Raw genomic sequence first — 19,494 nt, forward strand, 5'->3', positions numbered from 1 at the left:
TAATATAAATACAATACATATATATATACAATACACATATATACACACATACATATATACATATACGTCACAATAATTTTTTATACTTTTATTAATTTATTTTTGGTTTCAGGGCCGCAGACCCAGCGGTGGCACTCAGGGGTCACTTCTGATTCTGTGCTCCGAAATTGCTCCTGGCAGGCTCTGGGGATCATATGAGGGTGCCGGGGATCAAACCCAGGTCACCATGTGCAAGGCAAATGCGCTACCACTGTGCTATCACTCAGCCTCCAGAATATTCAGATTGTCTTCCATAAACATTGAACTAAATTGGCATTCCCACTAGCAGTGAATGAAATAAAGAGTCTCTTTCTCCCCACATTCAATAGCCAGCACTGATGGTTCTTGTTCTTTGTGGTGTGGTGCCAGTGTCTGTCCAACGAGCTTCATTTTTGACTTAGTTACATTTCAAGAGCTCAGTACCTAGGTCCTCGGTGGACATAACTAAATAGCCTAGCTTAGAACTAAATTAACACTGTCTTCTCTGTGCTTCCAAGTACAGAGGATCTAGTTAATAAGGATCTAGGTATAGTCCTGTGCATATTTTGTTCATGGTTACCATCATCATCAAAAAGCTTAAGACCTTTAATAGAATTATTGCCACATTTCATATCAGTCAAACACGTGTAAAATTTTGATTTATTTTCTCAACATTCCTTGACAAGTAGTCTTTTAACCATTCCTCAAAAGAGACATTTGAAACAGGAGTATTACACTTAAAGCCTAGAACTCATGCTCGAGTTAAGAAACAAATGATGATGTAATTATGTTTGACATATCTGCTCCCAGCCATGAGTCTGGGCAGGGATGACAGACCTCCCTATTCCCCTTTGTTTACCTAGGCAGTAGGGTCCTCAAACTATGACCTGCAGGCCACATATTGTATTTGTACCTGTTTTGTTTCTCTTCATTGAAAAATAAGATAATGCAGTGTGCATAAGAGTTTGTTCAGTAAGTTTTGTTTTTTACTATAGTCAAGACTCCTTCCAATGGTCTGAGGGAACAGTGAACTGGCCCCTGTTTAAAAAGTTTGAGGACCCCTGATCCTAGAGTAATAAGTAGGTACTGAAAGGTGATAGACAGATAGTTGAAAGGATAAACACATGAGCAAAGGAAGAACTATGAAAAGAGTAATGATGGTGTGAAATGGCTATAGCCTCATTTGTGAGAATAACAAACATATACTGTAATTATTTCTATATATTCAATATTAATGAGAGGAGCAGTGCTTTTCTATAAGAAAAGTTCTCTATAAATTAAACATTCCATTATCTCACTTGTTGGAGTTAAGCCTTTTTCCAGATAATAGTTTCATTAAGCTGAAATACAAAAGTCATAATTTCTGTCTTATATATAATTTTAGTCATACCAAGTATAGCAGTATATTAACAGAACAGTAATATCAATATCTGATATGTATTTTATTTAACATGATATATAATTGTATATTTATTCCTTAAATGAATATTTATCAGATAATTTTAGTTAAGAAATTACATTTCAGGGGCTGGAGAGATAGCATGGAGGTAAGGCGTTTGCCTTTCATGCAGGAGGTCATCGGTTCAAATCCCGGCATCCCATATGGTCCCCCGTGCCTGCCAGGAGCAATTTCTGAGCCTGGAGCCAGGAAGAACCCCTGAGCACTGCTGGGTGTGACCCCAAAAAAACCACACACACACACACAAAAAGAAATTACATTTCCAGGGGCTGGATAGATATAAGTGGGTAAGGCGCTTGCCTGGCATGTTGCTAACCCGGGTTCGCTCCCAGGTACCCCAAATAGTCTCCCAAATACCACCAGAAGTGATCCCTGAGCACAGAGCCAGGAGTAAGTCCTGAGCACCACCAGGCATGGTCTAAAAACAAACAAACAAACATAAAAGAAATTATATGTCCTAGACTTTGGGGTAACTAGATGGGGTGATATATATATATGTACATATATACATATACACATATATACATATATATACATACATATATATACATATATATATATATGTACATATACACAGCAAAGCCTCTCAACTATCTGACATAAGCAGGGAATTCAACATAATAGGGGAAAATAAAAAGACTTATATTAGCATAACATGAATCTCTTCCCTAGGAGATTATCACTTTATTCCCTTCAGCAATTCTAATTTCTCTTCTATCGGGAGGGGATGGGAGTTTGGGCCACATCCAGTGGTGGTCAGGGGCTATTCCTGAACCTGCATGCCAGAGTAATCCCTGGCTGTGTTCAGGGATCCAATGTTGTGCCAGAGATTCAAGTGTAGTTCACAGTCCTGCAGTCACATGTGAGGCAAATGTCTCACTTCATGTACTACTAGATTTTTATTCAATTTATTTTTCAGTTTTGAGGCCAACACCCCACAGTGCTCAGGGAGTCACATCTGGCTATGCTTAGGAGATCATATGGGATGCTGGAACCTTGGGTGGTGACAGGTAAGACAAATGCCTACCAACTGTACTATAGTTCTGGAACCTATTGATTTTATGTAAACAGGTAATCTGTTTCTCACCTCCAGAAAACAAGACAATTAGCTTATCAACAGCAGAGATGAACACAAAAAACTGCTGAATTTATGATTTTTCTCTACTACTAATGGGACTTTACTGAAGACTGCAAAGTCAAAAGCATCTACTGGGACTTAATACATATAAAGTGATTCACTAGTATGATCACAAATATTTTTCTTTAACAGTGCAAGAGATTAACTGGGGTCGTCAGACCAGCATATTTCTATCAACTGAGGCTATATCAGCAGCTTGTTTCATAATTTTTCTTAAATGTTTAGCCAATATTACAAACAGAATTATAATACATTGAGAAGAAAACAATTCCAGCAACAAAATCTCAAGGAGACTATTGTTGGCTTAATATTCACGTATCATTCCTGATTAGAAAATCCACTTACCATTGAGGTGAGAAAGATAATCAATATATGCCTAGGACACTATTCTGGGATGTCTCCATAATTTCTTTAGCCCAGCTCAAATATCTTAAAGCAACAGATTTGTCCTAGAAGTGTAAAGAGAAAAAAAAAATACCGATTTCTGTGAAATAGCAAACAAAATGGCCAAAAGAACTGTAAAATAATAATACCGTAAATATGAAAAGATACATTAGAAAATTAAGATAAAGGCTAGAGCGATAGTATAGTAGATAGGGTGCTTGGTTTGCACATGTTGACCCAATTTAATTGTCTGAGTCCTTGAGGAGTGATTCCTGTGTTGTAGAGCCAGAAATAACCACTGAGTACTGCTAGGTGTGCTCAACCTCCCAAAAAAATAGAAATAAAAACGATGTTAAAACAAAATGGCTAACCTAAAAAAACATTCAATGGGGGTTAGATTCAGATATATGGAGCTTAATAGAGGGTAAAATTAAGCAAACAGTGGCTAATTTTTTTTTTTTTTTTTTTTTTCTTTTTTGCTTTTGGGTTACACCTTGGCAGCACTCAGGGGTTTACTTCCTGGCTCTATCTCAGAAATCACTCCCTCGTAGGGCTCGGGGACCATATGGAGAATACTGGGATTCGAACCACTGTCCTGCAGTAAAGACAAGCACCCTACTGCTACAAGTATTTTCCGCTCATTTGAAGGTTAACATTATATACCACCTGGTTGTTTTTTGTTTTGTTTTTTAGGCCATACCTGGTGATGCTGCAGGGCTTATTTCCTGGGCTCTGCACTCAAGAATTATTCATGAGGTATTTGTGGAGACTATATAGAATGCAGGAAGTCAAACTAAAGATAAGATGCATGCAAGGTAAGCAACTAGCCTACTGTATTATCTTTCAAGCCCCACCGTGCTTTTATGATCTACACTAGTTTTAGCTGTTTTCACTAAAAGAATTTTCTTTCACTGAAAGAAATTTGAAGAGGACTTTTGTGTTTTTTTTTGGTGAGGGACAGTTTTTTTTTTTTTTTTTTTTTGGGGGGGGGGAGAATGTGCCATATCCAGCAGTATTCAATGCTATTCTTGGTTCTGTATTCATTAAGTGACCCCTAGCAGTGCTTAAGGTATCATATGTGGTTCTGGGGATTAAATTGAGTAAGCTGTGTGCATGGCACATCTTATTCCTAGATCATCTCTCCAAGCCCCAAATGGATTTATTTTTGCAACGAAAAGGAAAAACACTGCTTGCATTTGTTTTGCAACAACTCAGGTAGAAGCAGCTCTTATCAGTGAGTGGTACAGGCAAGCTCCTTCCTTGGAAACTATTTTACAAATTATTCTTGCTTTCGGTATATGTTTGTGTTAATTTAGGTTTTATGTATTATTTGGTATGATTTAGGGATTTGGGAAAGCTAAAAAAACTTTCGTTGATGTTTTTGGATCATACCTGGTGATACTCAGGACTTATTCCCTGGCTCTCTGTGTTCAGGAATTACTACTGAGTTTGTGGTTCAGCGGGGCCATAGATGATGCCAGAAATCAAACCAAGTTGACTGTGTGCAAGGCAAGAGCCCTCCCCTACCTGTTGTATTATCACTAGTCTCAAGCTTAAAAATCTTTTTCTTTAACTTTTATACCATTTTAGGCTCACAAAAGATTTCATAGGTACCAGAGGAGTTCAGGAGGTAAGGTGCTTTTTACCTTACAGAGCAATCGGCCCCCAGCTGCACATGATATGGAGCAGTACCTGGACTCTGAGCATAGTCAGAAGTACAAGCCCTGAGCACCCTCAGGTATGACCCAAAAAGACCAAACCAAACCATCAATCAAATAAACAAACAAACAAGCAAGCAAGCAAACAAACAAAAAACCCAGTTTCATAAGAACACCTTTATGGAACACTTACAGTAATTAGATCTCTCTCTCTCTCTCTCTCTCCCCCTCTCCCTCCCTCCTCTCTCTCTCTCTCTCCCCCCCCCTCCCTCCCTCCCTTCGCTCTTTTCTCCTCTGGTGATATTCAAGGCTAACTCCTGGATGTGCACTCAGAAACTACATTTTTATTTTTTTGGCCACACCCAGTGACACTCAGGGGTTGGTTACTCCTGGCTATGCACTCAGAAATCGCTCCTGGCTTGGGGAACCATATGGGATGCCAGGAATCAAACCAGGTCTGTCCTGGGTCAGCCATGCAAGGCAAATGCCCTACCACTGTGCCATTGCTCCGGCCCCTTGGAAACTAATTTTGCTGGTGCTCAGGAGGCACATAGGATGTTGGGATTGTACTCAGGTCAGCCACATGCAAGGCAATAGCCCTACCTGCAGTATTTTTGCTCCAGCCCCTAGAACTAGATAATTAAAGTAGCTCAGCTGAAAGATTTTTTTACTTTTCTATTATATTTTAGTACTTACCTTACTACAGTAATATTCCATGAGTGCTGCAGTAACATAGACATGGTGGCGGGTTCTGGTATCTTCTCTTGCTTTCTTAAATATCATTCTTCCAGATTTGATACCTTCTGCTCTTCTTGCAAATTTCATATATTGTATGTATACCTAAGGAAAAAGAAAAACAAACATGTTTTCTTTTTTTGTTTTTTGGGTCACACCTGGCAGCGCTCAGGGGTTATTCCTGGCTCTATGCTCAGAAATCGCCCCAGCAGGCTCGGAGGACCATATGGGATGCCGGGATTCGAACCACGGTCCTTCTGCATGCACAGCAAACGCCCAACCTCCATGCTATCTCTCCAGTCCCCCTATATTGCAGTTTTTATCACTCTAATCCCCAGAACATGAAATTTTAATTTTATGTGGAAAATAAAACAAACTTACTAGAAAAAAAATGAAAAACCTACACATTCAAAATTAGTGTAATACAAATATATTTACAAATACTGTTTTTAAAAGATTCTATTTTCTAAAGGCCTTATAATAAAAATTCATTAATTAAACTGTTAATAAGGGACCAGAGTGATAGCACAACAGTAGGGTATTTGCTTTGGATGCAGCATATCTGGGACTGACCTAGGTTCAATTCCCAGCATCCCATTTAGTCCCCCAAGCCTGCCAGGAGTGATTTCTGATCGCAGAGCCAGAAGTAACCCAAGTGCTGCTATATGTGGTCCAAACCTTCCCCAAAATTAAAAACAAAAAATAATGAACTGTTAATGAATTATTTTGCCAACTACAGAGTGCCCAATGTAGAATGTAGAGGATCTATTTGTTCAGGGAACAAATAATCCTATGAGGGAGGCCCGATAGCACAGTAGTAGGGTGTTTGCCTTGTACACAGCCAATCCGGAATAAACCTAGGTTCAATACCCGGCATTCCATATGGGCCCCCGAGCCTACGCGGGGAGATTTCTGAGCACAGAGGTAGGAGTAACCCCTGAGCACATCCAAGTGTAGACCTCTCCCCTCAAAAAAATTCTATGAGGAGGGTATATATGTTGTTCCTGAGCACCACCAGAAATAATCCCTGAGCATACAGCTAGGAGTAGAACCTGAGGTGTGATCCAAAATCAAGCAGCAAAAAAAAAAAATATCAGCTATTTGAAGACTGATATTTAGCAAATAGGAGATTTGTATAGTTACTTACCAAGGTGGGGTCAATGTCCTCAATTGACAGGAGTCTGTTATAAATGCTGTGAACTTTCTCATATTTCATGCGACTCTAAAGGTAGAGAAGAAGAAATTTAAATATACACGCATAAACAGTCTCTGAGTGAATAAGAGACTGCACCTCATAACAGCATCTACTTTTTTTTTTGGAGGGGGACCACACCCAGCGGTGCTCAGGGGTTACTCCTGACTCTGCACTCAGAAATCACCCCTGACAGGCTCGGGAGACCATTTGGGATGCTAGGAATCAAACACATATCAGCTGCATGCAAGGCAAATGCCCTACCACTATGCTATCACTTTGGCACACAGCACCTTAGATTAAAATATGAAATGAGTTGAGGACTAGATACTGTATATCTTGGGACCATTATCTGTTTACCAAAGCAATATGTCTGGTAAAAAAGCAACCTGTTAAGGATTTCAGTCGTGGCTTGTTCTTCAAGTCTGTGTTCTCCATTGAATATATTTCTTGCTTGCTTGTCTATGTCTCCTTGCTTGTTCTACTCTGGAGAAGAATGTATTTTCTTTCTCTTCCCTTGCATCTTTCTTTTTATTTTTTTTCCCCTTGCATCTTTCTAAGAAAGTCACATTCAAAAAACACTATATCGTGGGGCTGGAGAAATAGCACAGTGGTTAGGATATTTGCCTTGAATGCAGCTGGCCTGGGTTTGATCCAAGCATCTCATATGGTTTCCCTGAGCCTGCCAAAAGTGATTTCTGAGTGCAGAGTTAGGAGTAACCCCCCCCCCAATAAAAAGTAAAGTAGATGCTGTTATGAGGTACAGGTCATGAGGTGCCCCAAAACAAAACATGGGCCAGAGAGATAGTAAAGAGATAAGTGTTTGCCCTTGCATGCAGGTCTGTGGTTCGAATCCCGGCATCCCACATGGTCCCCTGAGCCTGCCAGGAGCTATTTCTGAGCATAGAGCCAGGAATAACCCCTGAGCACTGCTGGTGTAAAAACGCACCCCCAAAAAAAATTCAGTCTTGGGGCCGGAGAGATAGCACAGCAGTAGGGTGTTCGCCTTGCATGTGCTAACCTAGGACGAACCATGGTTTGATCCCCTGGCATCCCATATGGTTCCCCAAGCCAGGAGCGATTTCTGAGCACATAGCCAGGAGTAACCCCTGAGCGTCACCTGGTGTGGCCCAAAAAGCAAAAAAAAAAAAAAAAAAAAAAAAAAAAAATCAATACTTACCTCCTCATAGTCTGCGTATGCAAAATACAGAAGCATGTTCTTTTTCAATAAAGTGCTTATGGCTCTTTCATATATATTAGCAGCTTCGTCACTAAATAATTTGGCATTATTCATATCCTATGAGAAAAAACAAGGAAATTCATTCAGAACTTTTAATGTTGCTGGAAGAGAATAAAATTAACTATCAGCACTTTGTGAATAGTATAGATTCAAGAGGTGGCACAGGGATAGTTTAGTGAAAGAATATTATGTTATAGACATGAAGCCATAAGTTCAATGCCTGGCACACCCACACTTAACAAGCATGATCTTGGCGGCACTATTGTTTGTGATCCCCGGTATTAAAACAAAGCATATGAGTTCCATTACATGGTATTCAAGTATGCACAACTAAATATACAATCTCCACAGCCAGTCAACTGTATGGCACCCAGTTATCTCAACAGCAAAGCAAAAATAAAATAAAATGCAAATCATTAAAATTTATATACACACACATACATTCACAGCATCCACATATGGTAGGCACATATGCATTTCTGGATTCTGAAAGTACCGGTATTTCAAATAATCTAATGGGCACTAAAATACACCATATTTCAAGGTGTATACAACATGAAAATATAAACCACACATAAGAAAATTTAAAAAATAAGGGCAAGGGCAGCGCGGTGGTACTACTAGAGGTAAGGTGCTTTGCCAGCGCTAGCCTAGGACAGACTGCGGTTCGATCCCCCTGCGTCCCAAATGGTCCCCCAAGCCAGGAGCGACTTCTGAGTGCATAGCCAGAGTAACCCCTGAACGTCACCGGGTGTGGCCCAAAAACAAAAACAAAAAATTAGGGCCAGAGCTATAGTACAGTGGGTAGAGCGCTTGCGTTATACATCAAACTGGGTTCAATCTCTGGAACCCAAAGCCTGCCAGGAGTAATCCCCGAGCAATATTAGGTGTAGCCCAAAATCAAAACCAAACAAACAAAAATAGAGGGCCAGAGCTGGAAGGATAGCTCGAAAGAAAAATGTTCACGCTTTGCATGCGGAGGCCCAGGTTTGTTTCCAGCACTGTACCAGAACAGAGTATTGCTAGAAACTAAACCAAAGGGCAGAGCAAACACTTGGCATGTAAGAGGCCCAGGATTGATCCTTAGCATAACATGGTTCCCTGGGCATCACCGTATGTGACTCCAAAACCAAGAAAACAAACAAAAAGATTGAAAATATGTCTAATTCGGGCCCGGAGAGATAGCACAGTGGCATTTTCCTTGCAAGCAGCCCATCCAGGACCTAAGGTGGTTGGTTTGAATCCCAGTGTCCCATATGGTCCCCCGTGCCTGCCAGGAGCTATTCCTGAGCAGACAGCCAGGAATGACCCCTGAGCACTGCCAGGTATGGCCCAAAAAACAAAAACAAAACAAAACAAAAATAATATATCTAATTCATGTAATTGAGCTAGATGTTTTGAATTATCATCATCACTTGTTACAAGGTAATAGTGATGGTGATAGTCACATAATATTTTTTTTTCCCTTTCAGTTTTTTTTTTTTTTTTTTTTGGTTTTTGGGCCACACCCGGTGACGCTCAGGGGTTACTCCTGGCTATGCGCTCAGAAGTCGCTCCTAGCTTGGGGGACCATATGGGACGCCGGGGGATCGAACCGCGGTCCGTCTCCTAGGCTAGCGCAGGTAAGGCAGGCACCTTACCTCGAGCGCCACCGCCCGGCCCCTCCCTTTCAGTTTTTGAGTTACATCTGCCAGGACTCAGTACTTATTCTGGCCCTGAGCTCATATCACTCATGGCAGTGCTGGGGGATATGTGGTTGCAGGGATCAAACAAGAGTTGGCAGCAAGCATCAAAATTCTAATTCTATCTCTTTAGCCTAGACTACATAATAGAAATAATGTTCATAGATTAAAACTTTTAATACTTTATTACCAAATAGTGTTTTATTTTTAGCCATATCCACAAATAGGGCCAAATACTTACCCCCTTCTCTGCTAGTAGTTTACTTGACTGCTCAAGATATTGGGCAGCTTCATACCAAATATCAGGATGATGTCCCAGTACAAGCAGGCACTGTTCATAAGCAAACATAACTAAGGGAAGACAGTAACAAACAAAAAATTAAAAACAGTCATATATGGGGCCGGAGAGATAGCATGGAGGTAAGGCGTTTGCCTCTCATGCAGGAGGTCATCGGTTCGAATCCCGGCGTCCCATATATGGTCCTCCCGTGCCTGCCAGGAGCAATTTCTGAGCCTGGAGCCAGGAATAACCCCTGAGCACTGCCGGGTGTGACCCAAAAACCACAAAAAAAAAAAACAAAAAAAAACAAAAAAAAAAACAGTCATATATGAAACTATCAACAAAAGTCTCACAAATAAATTACTAGTAGACAAGGTCCACAAATATTGAAATAAATTGCTTGAGTTATTTCCTGAAACCAACACCCATCTAAGCATCATTTATCCATCTTCCATTAAAGAGTTTTTATGAAATACCAGCTATAAGCTAAGAAATATAAAAGAGCATGATAGCACCAATAAATCAAGGAGAATGTATAAGTGAATAAGACTTCCTGTACTTAAGAAGTCAGTAATACAGGATGGGGCCAGAGAGATAGCACAGCGGTAGGGTGTTTGTCTTGCACACAGCTGACCTAGGACCCATAGTGGTTCGATTCCCAGCATCCCATTTGGTCCCCTGAGCCTGCCAGGGGAGATTTCTGAGCACAGAGCCAGCAGTAACCCCTGAGCATCGCCAGGTGTGACCCAAAAACAAAAACAAAACAAAAAAAGAAGATGAAGAAGTTAGTAATATAGGGTCAAGGAGATAGCTCAAAGGGCTGAGCAATGCTTGCACGCTGGAGTTTCATCTCAGTTTGATCTCAGAAACTGAATAGTGACCTGAAGACCAAATCTGTTATAAAAAAAAAAAAAAAAGGAAAGTCTGCAGTAAAATAAACAGTTAGAGAAAGAAATGATAAAAAAAAAGTCAGAAGTATCAGCTGAGGAAAAAATTATGTACTCTTGTAATAATGCAATAGGACTTAAATAACTTAAAAAGCCTTCATTTGGGGCTGGACAGATAGCACAAATGGTCGGGTGTTTGCCTTCCACGTGGCCAAGTTTGATCCCCAGCATCCCATAATAATTCTTGGGGCCAGAGAGATAGCATGGAGGTAAGGCTTTTGCCTTTCATGCAGAAGGTTGGTGGTTTGAATCCCGGCATCCCATCCTGAGCCTGCCAGGAGCGATTTCTGAGCAGGAAACCAGAAGTAAACCCCTGAGTGTTGCTGGGTGTGACTCCCCCAAAAAACAAACAAACAAACAAAAAGAATAATTCTTGAACATGAAGCTAGGAGTAAGCCCCAAACACTGCTAGGTATGGACCCAAAACAATCAAACAAAAGGTCCTAACATAGGGCCAAAAAGACAGTACAGCAGATAAGGTGCTTGCCTTGCATGCAGGTGACCCTGGTTTGATGCCCTGCATTCAAAATGGAAGTCTCCAGGAGTCATCTTTAAGTCTCCCTGGGTATGGCCCCATAAACCAAGACCCCTAGACCTCCCAAATATATATATATATATAAATCAGCTATTTAAAGGTACTGAAGAATGAACAAAATAATTAACAACAGGAAAAATAAACAGGACTGAAAAAACTAGAACCCCCCACCAAGGGCTGGTGTGATAACACAGCAGATAGGGCATTTATGCCTTGCACACGGCCAAACTGCATTCAATTCCCAGCCTGAATGAAGTAATTTCTGAGCTCAGAGCCAGGAGTAACCTCTGAGTATCACTGGCTATGACCCAAAAACAAAAACAAAACTAGAACCCCTGGAGGAAGACCTATTTATCATACACTTCTTTTCTTCAAGAACACACCTATCTGTGTATAGGTCAATATTGTAGAACCCAACTCAAAAACTGAAATCTTACTTGGAGTTCTGGCCTATCAGAATAGCTAGAAAGGGAGAAGGGGCTCCCCCAAAGAGAAGTCTATAGAAGATATAACATGAAAATCTAGGCATATAAAAATCACAAAACATACACAAGAATAAATACACAGAAGCCATAAGAATGTTAAACTGAAAGGCGGACAGATCTCAACAGATTTCAGGAGTTGTCCAACAAGTTAGACGATCTGGGTAAACATATCCCATAGTCACCATGTAAACTCACTGGCCCAGTTCCGCAGCTTCATGACTAATTGTGGAAGAGATGCAAACCAAGAAGCTGAAATTTATGGGTACACTGATTCTATGGCTGAAAACCCTGGGTCACCTCGGATGGGGGCAGGCCAAGTCCCTGCCCTACTAAAGCCCCAGTAGTCACCTCCACACCCCATAGCTGCCATCATCCATATGGGACACTGGGATTTGAACCAACCACCTTAGGTCCTGGATCGGCTGCTTGCAAGGCAAACGCCGCTGTGCTATTTCTCCGGGCCCCAGTTTCTGAAATTCTTAAGTGAGGAGCAGCATCAACTGTACAACACCTTCAAATTCCTCAATATTGACACCCCAGTAGGAAACACTAAATTAGATAAAAAAAAGTTGCATAGAAGCAGTTAACAACTCAGTTAACAACATCAAATGTTCAATAAGGAAGAAAAAGAAATAAAACTCCCAAAACAAATCAAAAAATAAAAACCAGCTTAGTAAACCATTAGACAATGATTTAATGACCCCATTGTGAGTTTTAACAATTTTCAGTTTCTTTTACTGCAGTATTATCTTTCGTTTTTAACTGAAGTATTGAAGGTGGGTGGGAAACTGGAGACAATGGTGGAGGAAAGGTTACGTTGGTAGTGGAAATGGTGTTGGAATGTGAAATGTCAGGAACAACTGTATAAATATAAATATTTAAAATAAATAAAGTATAAATAACTTTGTAAGCCACATTGTTTAAATAAATTAAAAAGAGAGGTCTAGATAAATACCCTATTTTCCATAGTTTTAGGAATACAGTCTATGCCCTAGAACTAATATAGAACTAATAGCAATACTTTGAGATTAAAATCTAGATTCCACCCTAACTGTATAATGTGAAAAAAAAAAAAAGGCCTCCAAAAATAGTTCAGGTGATCTTCCAGTAAAAATTAAAATTTAAAACCTTCAGGGCCAAAGCAATAGTTCAGGGCTTAGGACACTTGCTTTGCATATGGTAGGCACAGGTTTGATGTCTGGCATCCCACATGATCCCCCAAACCCTGAAAGAGTGATTTCAGAGCACAGATGAGGAGTAAGCCTTGAGCACTCCCAGATGTGACTCAATCACAAAACAAAACAAATAAAAAAACCTCCTGAAGCATAAATAAAATTCATTTTATCCATCCACCCTTATAATATCTCCCTCCCAATTTAAATACCCAGACTTGTGAAATGTCAGGAAAATGTCTGGGGTTGGTGAGTCAGTATAGTGGGTAGTGTGCTTGCCTTGAGCACATAGCCAACCAGGGCTCAGTCCCTGGTATCCCATAAGGTATCCCTCAAGCACTGTCAGGAGTAATTCCTTAGTACAGAGCCAGGAATAACAGTGCCAGATGTGGCCCCAAAACAAAACAATTAAACAAACCAGGAAAACGTGATCCATGGTTAAGAGGAAAAAACACAACCCCATATTATTTCAAATACTGGAATTAGGAGCTAAAAACTATTATTAAAGGTTATTTTAGGGGCCGGGCGGTGGCGCTAGAGGTAAGGTGCCTGCCTTGCCTGCGCTAGCCTAGGACGGACCTCGGTTCGATCCCCCAGCATCCCATATGGTCCCCCAAGCCAGGAGTGACTTCTGAGCGCATAGCCAGGAGTAACCCCTGAGCGTCACTGGGTGTGGCCCCCCCCCCCCCAAAAAAAAAAAAAAAAAAAGAAGAGTGAAACAATAACTTCTCATGGGGCCGGGCGGTGGCGCTGGAGGTAAGGTGCCTGCCTTGCCTGCGCTAGCCTAGGACGGACCGCGGTTCGATCCCCCGGCATCCCATATGGTCCCCCAAGAAGCCAGGAGCAACTTCTGAGCGCATAGCCAGGAGTAACCCCTGAGCGTCACAGGGTGTGGCCCAAAAACCAAAAAAAAAAAAAAAGAAAAAAAAAAAAAAAGGTTAATTTGTTGTTTGGGTGAGACTCTATGGTGCTCAGAGCTTACTCCTGGCTCTGAGCTCGGGAACATTCCTGATACACTTGGGTAACCATATAGGATGCTTGGGATCAAACTCAGATCAGTCATGAGCAAGACAAGCACCCTATCTGCTGTTCTATTGCTCTAGTCCTAAACTTTATAAACACTAATAAACCACTCATTTAAGGTGATAATGGCAAAATAAAATCTCAATAGAGAAACACATCTTTAAAAACAGTACCATGTCTAGAATGGGAATTTAAAGATTACAGAAAGATAAAAGAATTCAAAAATTAGACTGGGAAGAGTGCTGGCATATGGCTCAATGGCTGAATAAAGCAGGAGGTGGTGCTGATGCACCCACAATGCATGATTCTGGCAGCTTATTGTCTGTATATGTCTGGCAGCAAAGTTGTCTGTGATTCCCCAGGACAAGTGATTTCTGGCCACACCACAGCCAGGCGTGTGCTAGTAAAAGAATGTGACGCCAGTGAGTAATAGTATTCAAAAGCTGAGGCCAAGACTGTAACTGCCCCCAGGGGGTTATGAGCACTACAAGACACCACAATTAAAGATTGTACTCCCTGCTGAGCACAAGGCTTTGTGTGTGTGTCAGCACAGCAAAATCTTATGAGCATCATAACCAAATGGGCAAGCACCACAAGCAATAATGCATGCAACATTGCCAACAATACCAACAAAAGGAAGGGGGAAAAAGTAGACCATGGTAAAACAAAAATCAATGAACATAGATATAGATCTGTACGAATTACTATGATGGTACAAGAGAAATAAAACACTGGTAGAAAAAAATAGCCTTGTGTGCAGGAAGATAGGATAAGGGTTAGAGTACAGGTGTCCAATACTAGTTCCATCAACAGAATCACAGAGCTCTCAGAACTGTTGGGTAGAGCCCTAGAAGCACCCATGCATTGCTGGGTATGTGTTGGTGATCTGCAGCACAAAACCAGGATTGAGGATCACCAGCCCCTGGGCTTTAGCATAGAGCTGAGATCCAGTTGGCAGAGTGTCATCTGGAGTGGCCCCTAGGTCTCTGAGTACAACTTAGGGTCCCCATCACCAGACCCTCTCTCAATCCTCCAAAATAAAGCAGTCTTTAAAACCTATAGGATGGGGCTGGAACAGCAGTAGGGCATTTGTCTTGCACACAGCCGACCTGTGACAGACCCAGTTCAATCCCTGGCATCTCATATGGTTCCCCTGAGCTGCCAGGAGCGATTTCTGAGCACAGAGCCAGTTGAGCACTGCTGGGTGTGGGGCCCCTCCAAAAAACCAAATGAATAAATAAATAAATAAAACCTATGGATGATTCAGACATGAAAATTGGATTCTCAAGAGGGTTAGTTTTGTTACCTCTCTTAGTTATAAGGGTCTGATCTTCTGTACGGAGAGGGTTGCTCTTTTCCCACTGGATATATTTCTTCCACATATCTACCTGCTGAGCTTCTTGTGGAGTATTTTGAGGAGGCACTGAGGGAGCATTGCGATCCAAACCTTTCATTACTGTCTCATATTCCTAGATAAGAAATATTTAGAATTCTGGGGTGAGCCCAGAACTACTCAAGTGTATAGGATAGAGTTGAGAACTCTATTTTCAAAATGCCTATTTTTTCCCCAAATACTACTTTGCTAATTCAATCAAGAGTAGGAAGAAAGATAGCAGAGGATTACCTTAGGAAGTTGCCAGAACTGGGTGAATGAAACACCTAGGAATTACCCCCCTGCCCAGGTGATTAGGAGAGCTATCGCAGGTGATTAGTAGTTCATAGAACATGACTAATTTTTTTTTATGGCATCCATACTATCATCTCTGAAGATACTATATTTTAAATTTTCAATAATTTTTATTCCTAGGACACTTTCCCTAACTTCTAGGCAAGTTCAGTGAATGTAAAAGAATGCAAATAAGACAAAATTGGTCCCTGAGAGTTTTTATTATTACATTAGTACAGTATCAGATGAGAAGATATGAGGGAAAGATAAGACCAACTTCATCAATTATAGGTAGAAACTAAAAACGTTAAAGTATAAATGAATAACTTCTGCTTTTCTATTAAAATTTTTTCCTGCAATTTTTTTGTCCATTAATATTTCATATTAGAGAGATTTCACTTAAAATATATATATTCTAACATTCCAGTTGTCATTAAATCAATAACTATTTAAAATATCAAAGAACCAGAAAGAGAAGATTTTGTCTATATTTAGAGTTCTCATAACAATCATTAAAATAATGGGACAAAAAGAAATCCATACCTTTGCTACACGCCTAGCATTCATGTAATCTCTACTTCGATCTTCAATCATTTTTTTAGCTAAATGAATATTGATACCCTATTAAAAGAAAACAAAGTAAATATCATGTTTCTAGATGAGTATAAACATTGGCACTATTTATTCATTTTAAAAATTATATTAAAAGTATTAAACTCAACCAGGTATGTGATGAAAATGTGCTCTGGATTACAACCCCACAAGAAAAATCTCAAAAGACAATGGGGAAGCCTATGTTTCCTTTATAAGTTTAAGACCTATATAATACTACCTCTTAAACTGTTTATCCCTAAATGTAAGATAGTTTCCTGTATTACTTTGTTCCATTAAATTTTAAAAAATTAATAAAATCAGGGGCCGGAGAGATTGCACAGCAGTAGGGCATTTTTGCCTTGCAAGCAGCAGACCCAGGACCAACGGTAGTTCGAATCCTGGCATCCCATATGGTCCCCTGTGCCTGACAGGAGCAATTTCTGAGCAGAGAGTCAGGAGTACTCCTGAGCGCCGCCGGTGTGGCCCAAAAAACAAAAATATAAACAAAGGACCAGAGCAGTGGTGCATGCGGCAAGGCATTTCCCTTGCATGTGGTAACTGAGGATGAACTGCAGTTCGATTCCCTGGCATCTCATATGGTTCCCCAAGCCAGGAGCAATTTCTGAACGCATAGCCAGGAGCGATTTCTGAATGCATAGCCAGGAGTAACCCCTGAGCACCACTGGGTGTGGCCCAAAAAGAAAAATAAATAAACAAAAAAATTAAAATGAACTATTTAATTTATATTTTGTTTTAAGGCAATACTCAGAGATGTTCAGAAGTTATACTGGTGGTGCTTGGGGAAAGAAGTGGTGCTGGTGATCAAATCAGGATTGGTTTTTATTTTTTGGTTTTTGGGTCACACCCGGCAGCGCTCAGGGGTTACTCCTGGCTCTATGCACAGAAATCCCCCTGGCAGGCAAGGGGGACCATATGGGATGCCAGGATTCGAACCACTGTCCTTCTGCATGAAAGGCAAACGCCTTACCTGCATGCTATCTCTCCGGTCCCCAGGATTAGTTTTATGCAGAACAAGCACCTTAACTCGTAAGTTATCTCTCCAGCCAAAAAGAATTAACTTTTTTCTTTGGCTTTTTGGGCCACACACTGTGACGCTCAGGGATTACTCCTGGCTATGCGCTCAGAAACCACTCCTGGCTCAGTGGACTATCTGAGACGGCGGGGATTGAACCAAGGTCCGTCCAGGATTAAGGCAAATGCCCTACTGCTGTCTTATGGCTCCAGTCTCGGATTATTTTATATAGAACTATACTATTATGAATGATGTATAGATTTCTCTACTTGAATGGCCATGGCTTGGTTCTAAAAGTCTCTTCTTAATGAGTATAATTAACTATTTAATCTATTGATTGGATTTGTGCAACAGCTCAGGAATCACATGGGGGTGCTGGGAATCCAAGAGGGTTGGCTGTAATTGCTCTTCCCACTGGGAAAAAAGTGCTGGTGATCAAATCAGGATCTGGCCCCAAGGTATAATATTACTTTAAAGAAAAATGCAGAGAAAAAAATATAAATGCAGAGGTGGGAAGGAGACCATTCATGACCAGCAGTTCTCAAGAAGTCAAAATCCTTGGGGCTGGAGCAATAGCACAACAGTAGAGCATTTGCCTTGCATGTGGACGACCCAGGACAGACCTGCGTTCAATTCCCAGCATCCCATATGATCCCCTGAGCCTGCCAGGAGCGATTTCTGAGGGCAGAGCCAGGAGTAACGCCTAAGTGCTGCCAAGTGTGGCTCCAAAACCAAAAAAAAAAAAAAAAAAAAAAAAAAAGCCCAGAATTCTAATTTCCGAGACACAGAGTTTTCAGCAGCTTTTTGGCATTCATATAACATGTCTTTTAGGCAAGAATATCCAGGGTCAGGAATGTAGCTACAAACATAAGAAAATCTAGGGCATCCTAGCCTGAGGAAGACCTGGTGGGCTCAACTACTAGTACCACACAAACACACACAAAATCCACCTGTCTTCTATTAATAGTCCTGGCATTGTGGGGACAGATAGTACAGTGGATAAGGCATCTGCCTCACACATAGCCAACCTGGTTTGATCCCCGGCATCCTATATGGTCCCCTGAGCACTGTGAGAAATTCTTGATTATAGAGACAAAGTAACCCCTGAGCACTGCCAGGTGTGAAAAAAAATTACAGGCATTGCATATGGTCCAATGGGCACAAAGGGGGATCACTTCTGAGCACTGAGCCAGAAATATCCCCATAAACTCTTCCAAGCCTGATCCAAAACTCACCCCTCCTCCCAAAATGACCATAAAATTTGCAAAAATGTAAAACAGTATCATTGTATATCACTCATTAAATCTGGGTTTTGCTTCAGAAAAGTTTAGTACTATTTGTTAAATAGTTTCTTATTATAAACGTTAATAAAATAGCTCCCTCCTTTTTGGGCTACACCCAATAATGCTCAGTAGTTATTCCTGGCTCAGCACTCAGAAAAAATCCTGGCAGTGCTCAGGGGACCATATGGAATGCTGGGGATTAAACCTGGGTCAGCTGTGTGCAAAGTAAGTGCCCTACCCACTGTACCATTGCTTCAGCAGTGAAAATACCTATTTTTATAATAAAAATTAATATTAAAATTTATATTTTATATTTCTAGCTTTGTAGTCTTCAGTAAATTGTGCTCAGAGCTTACTCCTGGCTATGCAAATAGGAATCCCTCATGGCAGACTCAAGGGACCATTTGGGGTACTGGGGCTTGAACATGGGTCAGCCACTGTGCTGTCTCTGGCCCAGTATTCAATAATTTCTAAGATCCCAAACCAAAATGTTTGAGAAGCACTGTGAGGCCGGAGAGATAGCATGGAGGTAGGGCATTTGCCTTGCATGCAGAAGGATGGTGTTTCGAATCCTGGCACCCCATATTGTCCCCTGAGTCTGCCAGGAGCGATTTCTGTGTTTTTTGTTTGTTTGTTTGTTTTGTTTTTGTGTCACACCCGGCTTTGTTCAGGGGTTACTCCTGGCTCTGAGCTCAGAAATCGCTCCTGGTAGGCTCGGGGGACCACAGGGGATGCCAGGATTCGAATCAATGACCTTCTGCATGAAAGGCAAATGCCTTACCTCCATGCTATCTCTCCGGCCCCGCCAGGAGCTATTTCTAAGCGTAGAACCAGGAGTCGCCCCTGAGCGCTGCAGGGTGTGACCCCAAAATCAAAATGAATAAATAAATAATAAATAAATAAATAAATAAAAATAAAAGAGTAGCACTGTCCATATTTATGAGGGGACACTTTCCATGCTCCACATATG

The 19,494-nt window shown here is 41.0% G+C and overlaps 1 protein-coding gene across 1 annotated transcript in view; it reads right to left on the minus strand.

The window, feature by feature from the left end:
- Positions 1–19,494, minus strand: part of CSTF3 (cleavage stimulation factor subunit 3) — a 104,108-nt gene that overhangs the window by 11,210 nt on the left and 73,404 nt on the right. The window contains 8 exon segments of the mRNA XM_049780113.1: positions 2,961–3,000; positions 3,003–3,064; positions 5,350–5,497; positions 6,540–6,614; positions 7,765–7,881; positions 9,748–9,857; positions 15,255–15,417; positions 16,158–16,235. Of these exon segments, the coding sequence (XP_049636070.1) occupies positions 2,961–3,000; positions 3,003–3,064; positions 5,350–5,497; positions 6,540–6,614; positions 7,765–7,881; positions 9,748–9,857; positions 15,255–15,417; positions 16,158–16,235 (793 nt within the window).

This window comes from Suncus etruscus, chromosome 9 (assembly GCF_024139225.1).
Source record: "Suncus etruscus isolate mSunEtr1 chromosome 9, mSunEtr1.pri.cur, whole genome shotgun sequence".
NCBI classification, from domain to species: Eukaryota; Metazoa; Chordata; class Mammalia; order Eulipotyphla; family Soricidae; genus Suncus; species Suncus etruscus.